The following is a 9,923-nucleotide window of genomic DNA, read 5'->3' as shown; positions in this document are numbered from 1 at the left end:
TCATTTTCACTCGCATGGATCAGGTCTATCATTGTGTTAATTGCCATGGATTATATACTGTACTTCGTAGGAGAAGCGGGCTGTTCTTGAAACATGTATTCTTATTTTCGAAGAACTAGGGGTACTTGTTTTCAGAAGTCACGACTCAATTCCTCGTCATGGCTCTTTTAAACATGCTGCTTATTAATATGCTGCATTAAGGTTTCAGATGAGAACAGTTCAACATGTTTCCAGGCACTCCACATAACGAGCGTCTGGAGGACATTGAAGTGGAAATAAAGCTCGGGAAGAGCCTTTGTATCACAGACTGGCAACAGTACTCGAAATGAACCAAAATATTTCCCAATCCTGGCAAGAGAAACAACTAGAAGTTCTAGAAGCCCAACAGTGTGTCTCGTGTCAAGACGTGGGACAGTTGCGTTTAACACGCTCTAGGTCTAGCACCGTGCTGGTCCAGAGACTTTACCGACAGAGATTTGATATTGGGTGACTGTTGTACAACAAGGCATGCAAAGAGAAGTTGGCACTATCGTAAGGAACACTTTCTAAAATGTATAGCAGGCTACAACATCTGATACACAAGTCAGGAGTTACAGTAAACTGTTCCCATAGCAACTAAACGTTCTGTATGAAACAAATGAAATTTTGCATGCAACTAAAGAAAGTAAGTACAGCTCTGAAAAAATGAAAAAATAGGATACCATTTAAAATGGCCGATTACGTCACATCCTGTAGAATACTGCCTGAAAACTGTTTTAAAATGAAAAATGAAAATGAAAACCTACAACCTGTTTTCCAGTCATTGACCGGGTCAGGGATGTAATGAATGAATCATATATAGGCTGTTAGTACGATGGGGTCGCCACTCCCAAAGTGATTTATTAATGAATGATAGATGCTATGAAATGAGAATGGAGAGTGTTGCTGGAATGAAAGATGACAGGGAAAACCGGAGTACCCGGAGAAAAACCTGTCCCGCCTCCGCTTTGTCCAGCACAAATCTCACATGGAGTGACCGGGATTTGAACCACGGTATCCAGCGGTGAGAGGCCGACGCGCTGCCGTCTGAGCCACGGAGGCTCTTTTAATAAAATATTCCTCTTAAAATATTAAATTTGATGTGTCTGAACATTTTGTTTAAAAATGAGTTAATTTTATTGGTATTATGCGTTACTTGTGAAAAACCCTGCACATATAACAACGTTTTCTTAGAATTTTGGACTTCCCGTATTGTGACTAAGGTTAGAGAATAGTTTCAACATAGTCCATGCACATTGTACGCGGCAACTAAAATACACAACGGTGCCTGGGGGTGTGATAGGGCCACCCTGTCTCCACGGGATGTGAATAAGGAAACTGGGAAGGTAACCGAACAAACATTCCACATTCAGCTAGTCCCTAATGTATAAATGATTCAGACACACAACAACAGCCTCGCTTGAAGAAGAAGAAATATTTTTTTAGACAACCCTTGAACAGTAATAACACTGATAAATTTTACTGAACGCTTGGGAATGAACACACAATCTTACCTTGGACGTAAGATCCCTATGGAAGACTCCCCTAGAGTGTAGGTACTCCATCCCTCGCGCTATGTCCAGCGCCAACTTCATCTTGGTCAAGTGAGAAAGATCTATACTGGGGTTCAGGATTAACTGCTCCAGACTCCCTCCGTTTATATACTGGAACATACATTACACACGTGGTTATACTACAGAGAGCCAAGTACGTAAATCTGAAAAAAAAATATAGGGTAACATGCACGTACAACTAGAATGTGAATAGCTGAGCCTTGCCTGTGGGAAGGAGTGGGTCACAAGTGAGAACGGGTAACCATGAAAAGCATTTCAGGGCTGCCGACGGTAGCGCTCAAACCCAGTGCCTTCAGAATACAGGGCTACATCTACAAGATCAGCACTGGGAATTCAACTCGCGCAGTAAGATCGATACTATTAACTAATTTGCACACTGATTAAGATTTGTTAATATACACAAACAAGGTTCAGCTATAATTATTACAGGGCCTGGCAATTATTATACTTTCTTGAGGATTTTATTGAAAAATATGAGTCTCCTGTAAAAATAGCCCTGTTCAGTTTACTGTATTGCTTGTTTACTCTTAGCTGTGAAATAGTTTTGTTGACCTCTAGTTTTATGATTTTATTAGGGTTGATGAAATGAAATGGCGTATGGCTTTTTTTTAGTGCCAGGAGTGTCCGAGGACAAGTTCGGCTCGCCAGATGCAGGTCTTTTGATTTGACACCCGTAGGCGACCTGCGCGTCGTGATGAGGATGAAATGATGATAATGACGACACATACACCCAGCCCCCGTGCCAGTGAAATTAAACCAATTATGGTTAAAATTCCCGACCCTGCCGGGAATCGAACCCGGGTTCCCTGTGACCAAAGGCCAGCACGCTAAACATTTAGCCACGGAGCCGGACATTAGGGTTGATTATGAAACGGCATGAGTGACCGCCAAAGGTTATATACGAACGGTGTAACTGAACTACCCCATGATCATCAACTCATGCTTCTTGCTCACTGGGGAACTGCTTGGCACAATACCTGATAGATTGATATAATCGTCTTTATCTGTGGCAAAGTTTCAGCGCCAGGCCCTTTCTTATACAGTAAGTATTTAACCACTGTATTTGCCATGTATACCATCAAGCACGATAGAATATTATACAATCGAAGTAATAGAAATAACAACAAACTATGAGAAAGCCAAATATCGAGATAGTAACACAGTCACAGGAGTACCCTCATCTTCAAACAGCCACACCTTTTTCTGGGATTTTGTTGGGACATCGTAATAATAAAGCCAAGTTTCGTCACCTGTAATGATGCTATTGAAGTTGCGCGAACTCCTATTTTCAAACTGTTTTAGCATTTCTCGGCACCATTTCACTCGATGTGCCCTCTGATCCTCTGAAAGTGAATGGGGCACCTAAAGGGAACAAAACCTTCTAACATGGAGATAGACTACTACGCAGAGAATATGCAACATGACAATATAAAATACTACTACTACTGTCAATAATAATAATAATAAGAAGAAGAAGAAGAATTAAGCCATTAGTAGCAAATGCTTTCACGTTATTAAGAAATATATTCATTCATTCACCCATGCATAGTTCTCACATCAAAAAAGTCGGCTGGATGCACTCAGCAAGTGTTTTCGGCAAACCATCTTAAAATTCCTAGGAGAACGCAATTTTTTTTTTTCAAGTTGCTTTACGTCGCACCGACACATACAGGTCTTATAGCGACGATGGGACAGGAAGGAGCTAGACGTGGGAAGGAAGCGGCCGTGGCCTTAATTAGGTGCAGCCCCAGCCATTTGCCTGGTGTGAAAATGGGAAACCACGGAAAACCATCTTCAGGGCTGCCGACAGTGGGGTTCGAACCCACTATCTCCCGAATACTGGATACTGGCCGCAATTAAGCGACTGCAGCTATCGAGCTCGGTACGCAAATCTCTAATGTTGGTAGGGTGGGTGGGTGGTGGGGGAGAGAGTATTTCACAGCCTAATGCCAGTGACTAGAATGAATGGCTGTAAGCACCCAGAGTGACTTAGGAGTGAGTGTATCGCATTAGGATGCCACGACAGCGACGTAGTGAGCTCGAGCTACCAGAGAGACGCCACAAACTATCAGAAAAGCTGCCGGCGAACGGCAATTTCAAGATGAATGTTGAATATTTGGTGGATATAATTGCGTAGGCCTACGTTAAATATGAAATATTATTTCGTTTCTACTGCAGATAGACTTCTTCCTCGAACATTTTCACAAGTTCTTCCCATTTTAAAAAAATCCGGTTTGCATATTCAACACCAGATGAATCCCAGTGATTGTCGGGATTGAATTTTAACTATCAGTCTTCCGGAGTCGAAATTGTCTACATTTGATAGAAATGAAAGAATGGTCTGTCGTGTGCAGTGATCCTGATCTATCTTTAGCCTTGCGTGGAAGAGATAACTGAAGCATTAGCAATGGGCATCTTGGTTAGCAACATTGCTAAGTTGGAAGCGCCAGGAACGATATAAATGATGAATTAATATACCGAGTTTGACTGAGATTCTGGCACTTGCGTCATGGCGCCCCGTTAACATTCCAGTGCGATCTCCCTAAGAGATATAATTAAGAGAGGAACCTAATTGGGAATTGTGGTTATTATTACAGCTAGTTTCCTCTACAAATGGTTTGAAGCACTTGCCGTTTATCACTATTCACTAATTGTTACCGTAATTGTACTCTGCACAAGAGATCTTGTGAAGGAAATAGCAGAAACTCTTGAATCTACTGTACCTTACTCTAATACCAATAAATCTTAATATTCGGTACTGGCGGCGAGTGATTAACTGAACTCTCTCTTGTATCCAAACACTTACCTTAATTAATCACAGAAGTAGGTTAATATCCCTAAAATTCCATGTCAGCGTGCAAATATTACCTTCCTGATATAAATTGATGAATGTTCGATTAGCGAATGCCATAAAATTCTCATTAGGGTAAGAAAGTAGACATAAACTGATTGAATTCTAAAAGGAGGCGTAGTCTATGCCGCAATTTTCTCCCACCCTGATGAGACCTAATAAATCTGCCTCCTACCACGCTTTAACGGCTGCCCTCTCTCGTTTTCATTATCACTACCCTCTCTTTCCTGCACTTTCCACTTTAGAATGTGACCAATCCATTTCGGTCACAGAGAAGAATCAGTTTCCTATTACGAGGTAACCTTGCTCTATATCAGGCCTTGTCAAGTTGTTTTATGATGGGATCAACCTTTTCCCTTTAAGACAAGCTGTGAACTAGTACATATATTTACCCCTTTCTCAGCACAGCAGAGCATCGAATACCCAAAACAACTGGAAACTGGGGGTGTTCGGATAAATAGTTTTACGAAAAAAAAAATTGATGTTAAACAGGAAACTGTAGGCCCCTATATATTTTGTATCACAAGTCTCACAAATAACCTTACATAAAGTAATACATTAAAATAAGCCTACAGTTCAGGAAAACAAGTCCAACATTTTATTTTGCTTCAGAATTGAGACTAGCTTTTTGCCGCTAAATCTCGCAAACGTTTTAAAGACAGTAATTTGACGGTATCACATTATTCTTCTTGCTCTAACTACTTCAATGCCGTCTCAAGACAGTGGAAAGCTTCCTCACTGGGTGCCAAGCTTCCACCTTCACTGACAAGTGAAAATAAAAATCCACAGCCTGTTTCCATCTAGCGGCGAGCCTGTTGCACACCTCTGGGGCAATGATAAATGACTGACAGATGAAATTAAATGTTAATGGAGTGTTGCTGGAATGGAAGATGTAAGAGAAAACCGGAGTACCCGGAGAAAAACCTGTCCTGCATCCGCTATGTCCAGCACAAATCTCACATGGAGTGACCGGGATTTGAACCACGGTATCCAGCAGTACCTCTCCTGCGAACCTTGTGATCTTGCCGCGGTGGGGAGGCTTGCGTGTCCCAATGAAGCAGATAGCCGAGCCGCAGGTGCAACCATATCGGATGGGTATCTGTTGAGAGACCAGACTAAGGAATGGTTCATCGAAAGGGGGGGAGCAGCCTTTCGGAAGTTGCAAGGGCGGCAGTCTAGATGATTGACTGATATGGTCTTGTAATAATACTCAACATGGCTTAACTGTGTTAATACTGCTACACGGCTGAAAGCAACGGGAAACTACAGCCGAACTACCTCCCGAGGACATGCAGCTCCCTCTGTATGAATGATGTACTGCTGACTTCCTCCCGTGTAAAATATTCCGGAGGTAAACTAGTCCGCCATTCGGAGCGGGACAACAGACTAGCGAACTTCTAAATGGCGTCGCAAATTTGAATTTGCCGACAGCAAAATTAACCGATGTTTCGGCTGATCGGTATTAGGATAATCGATGTTCTACTGTACTATACATACAAAATAAGTCTACATATAACATCAACTATGATGTATTACACATTTTAAGTAATATGAAAAATACAGCACTGGCTGTGATCCACAAATTGAATATTTTAAGATATTAATTACACTTAAACCGGCAACGTGCCTGCCTCTCACCCGGAGACCCCGGGTTCGATTCCCGGCCAAGTCCACTCAGTCTTCGTGATTACAGCGCAAGCCTTCGGGCTGAGCAGCGATCCCTTGGTAGGCGAATGCCCACCAGGGCTGTAGCGCTATGGAGGTTTGGAGGCTTAATTACATTTCAGTATCTCTCTTTCCCACCCAGACAAGCCTTACAATTAGACACAAAAACCATCGCAGGGAAAATCAGTACGATCTTCTTCATGGATGATTCAGCTCATACTCTCCAATGTGATCTATTTTTAAACGCCCGGTCATCACAAGACGAATTTTGGAAATGTGTTTCCCGACACAAACATAACAATATTATAAAATGCAGTGTATAGCTAAAATGCAGTATTCGTGCTTTGGATCAACACATTGTGTGAATCTACATTTTCATGCTTGAAACTAACGAAGGAGAATACCGAAAGTTCTTTGAGCCTGGTCCTTTCACATTATACACCTGATAATGGAAGTTTGGTGGATGACATGAAACCAAAATCTTAGTACATGGCCTGTCTTTAAATTTGTTTGTTGCCGCTGATTCTTTCACGGCCCATACCTATAGACATAATACCGTATAGGCTTTTGGGCTTATGCCGTGTCAAGAAAATAAGGTGAAATTCTTTACGTTTCGCAGAGAACTGTGCTCTGCGTCATCAGAAGAAAATCTCGACTGTCCACGAGAAAGGCTTCTTAAACAATGACTTTTTTGAAATCAGACGTTATAATAGAAGTGGAAATGGTACGTTCATTCGTCACCAGATGGCTCCTCTGACGTGGCACAGCGCTAGCGTTTGAAGCGGAAGTTGACCGAACCATCAGAATAGTCTAAGGGGTCACATAAAATGTGTACGTAACATATGACATTGACAGGTGTATGACATTTCGAACGCTACCGCTGTGCAAGGTCTGTCTAGGGAGGTCAAGTCACGAATGCTACTTATGGAGCCGCCATATTGGGTCTTTAAGCGAGCGTAACCAAAGGCAAGTGTATTGGAATTTAGAGGATTTCTGTACCGTACATTGAAATAAAAATAAAATAGCAACTATTTTTATATAGAATTTAATTGGGCATCTACTGTTCATATATATATAACTGTATAACCAGCTATTTGAATAGGAAGATAATTAACAGAGGCTGATTTTTTTTTTTTTTTTTTGAGAAACAGGAATCTACAGAAAAGCTCATGTCCCTACTCTTGTAATCTTATTGACAGAAACATAGAAATCTGTACAATACCTGTGTCATGTTATGAATACCGGTACATGAAATACTGAACTTGAAGTACGGTACTTAAAGTACTAAAAGACAGTTGCAGTAAATTACCTTCAGCGTTTTCTTTATTAAAAACGTAATTACCGATACTGCGTTTCTAAAAGGTTACCCCAGTATATTGACAAACAGTGAATGCCTCTTGAGATGAGTGCATTAATTATGTATGGTAACTATCGTTATCCATTCATACGGTCATTTCTTTGGGTTCTAAGGCAAAAATAATCTGCACATAAGCTATTCTTACCTAGTTCATTGATAACCTATGCAGCTATATAGTACAAAGTGGTGGTGGTGATCATTGTTTTAAAAGGAAGTACAACTGGGCAACCACTAATCAGAAGAAAACAAATGGAAGGGGTCCAACACTCCGAAAAATGAAGGTATAGGTCAAAGAAAGATGAAGGCCACGAAGTGCGTGGAAATGAAAAACCTCCTAGGCCTCCAATGCGCTAATGCCTTCGCGGTCGGAAAAGAATAAGTGTTGACTAGGGGAGGTCGGATAGGATAGATGAAAGTGAGAGCCTGACACAAGTAAGTGAAAGCAAAGGGCCTCGTGATCACAACCCAGAATAGATTTCCCCTTGTGGGTCGGGGCAGTAAAATAACACCCACGGTATTCCCTGCCTGTCATAAGAGGCGACTGAAAGGGGCCTCAGGAGCTCCTAACTTGGGAGCGTGGGTTGGTGACCACGGGGCTCTTAGCTGAGTCCAGGCATTGCTACCACTTACTTGTGTAAGGCTCCTCACTTTCATCTATCCTATCCGACCTCGCTTGGTCAACTCCTCTTCTCAATCAATCAATCAATCAATCAATCAATCACCACTGATCTGCATTTAGGGCAGATGCCCAGGTGACAGATTCCCTATCTGTGTTTTACTTACGTTAGGATCCTAACGTCCTCTTGCGCTTTTATTGTGCTGGTGTTGGTAACGGGTTATGATTAACATTATCGACGGGAAGTAGCTACTTCAGAAATGAAAATGGCGTGTAATATCCTTCATTAGGTTATAAAAGTAAATTTACTTCTTAGGACGGGATGGTGGGTTTCCTGGACATCCCAATGAACACATCTCTCCTCTCAAGACGCACTCCAAGTAAGATTTCATTAATTTCCACTTATAACATTAGAAATATGTTGTCCACCGGGCTGGAGTAATACCCAATACTGTACTTAATTACATCCATAAATATAAAACGTCGTTCATATAACCATATTATTCTTCAGGAATAATACGAATGTATAACTTCATTAACCTCGCACAAGACGGAATTTTCTGTAGGTTGCCATTTGTCACGCCTACAGTTCTGTACCCACTGAGCTCTCCATTGCTTATCTCTCGGGAAGCGAAACAGTCTAATTCCGTCAGTTGTCTTATTTTGACAATTTGGTGCGGCACAGTATCCCAGTTTCCTGCAAAATACAATAATAACTCACATCATGACGTCGGGCATGCCCACATAACGATATTTAAGACCCAATATGGCCGCCACCGCAAAGGATTGTGGTAGCGTGACCAGACCTTCCTAGACTGTCCTTGCCGCTGTGCCACGTCAGAGGAGCCATCTGGTGACGAATGAACGTACCATTTCCACTTCTATTATAACGTCTGATTTCAAAAAGTCATTGTTTAAGAAGCCTTTCTCGTGGACAGTCGAGATTTTCTTCTGATGACGCAGAGCACAGTTCTCTGCGAAACGTAAAGAATTTCACCTTATTTTCTTGACACGGCATAAGCCCAAAAGCCTATACAGTATCATGCCAATAATTTTGTTTGCTTACCTGAATAAAATTAATGTGAACATTTCTACTTATCTTACTGGTTCATTATCATGAGTTAATTGACCTTTTCAGTTAAAAAAAAAGATGCCACTGTCCAAGGTACTTCAACGTAACAACTCCGTGCCACTGGCTTCCAGCACGTTAAATAACTCCTGCGAGACGATCTTCCGAAAAGTTGTAAAAAGCGAAAAAGAAACCTTGCCACATTAGTTCATTTTTGGGACTTGGTTTGCCAAGACGACTACTGCCCGTTTACCTAGCCTGCATATCTTGGAATGTCACGTGGTCAGCGTAAATATATTCTCAGCCGTATTACTTGTATTTAGTGATTAGGTCTGCTGCATCTTACATCAGACAGCCCTCAGTTTCACGAGACTTGGTGAAACTCACTTCAGTCCCAGGCTAGAATTAAAATCCTTGGATTTACCGGGAATCGAACCCAGAACCTCCGGGTAAGAGAGAAATTGTACCTGTACAGCGCGGAAGTAGCTATAGCAATTAAGGGATGTTGATTACATATTAACTGTCTTGCCACAGAAAATGTGCGACTCATCGGAATTTATTTCTATCGATATCTTAATCTTATCCTTCAATATCATATCTTCAACCCGGAAATTAGTGGGAGCATGTAAGTCAATGATGTTCTTTTGGCAGCCAGTTGCTTATTAGTTAAGTATGGTCTTCCTCGCTGTATGGTATCCACGAACTTTGTTCTAGGTTTTCCCCAAGTTATGCTTCCATCCACACGGCCTTCTAGTAAGGTGGTGCACCAACTG

At 41.6% G+C, this 9,923-nt stretch overlaps 1 protein-coding gene across 1 annotated transcript in view; it reads right to left on the bottom strand.

The window, feature by feature from the left end:
- Positions 1 to 9,923, bottom strand: part of cdi (center divider) — a 749,111-nt gene that overhangs the window by 46,653 nt on the left and 692,535 nt on the right. Inside the window, exon 4 of the mRNA XM_067152029.2 lies at positions 1,533 to 1,682. Coding sequence (XP_067008130.1) covers positions 1,533 to 1,682 — 150 coding nt within the window. The remainder of the gene's footprint in view (positions 1 to 1,532; positions 1,683 to 9,923) is intronic.

Source organism: Anabrus simplex, chromosome 1 (genome assembly GCF_040414725.1).
Source record: "Anabrus simplex isolate iqAnaSimp1 chromosome 1, ASM4041472v1, whole genome shotgun sequence".
In the NCBI taxonomy this organism is placed as follows: domain Eukaryota; kingdom Metazoa; phylum Arthropoda; class Insecta; order Orthoptera; family Tettigoniidae; genus Anabrus; species Anabrus simplex.
Note: the sequence above shows the minus strand (reverse complement) of the source record. Positions and strands in the feature narration are given on the sequence as shown.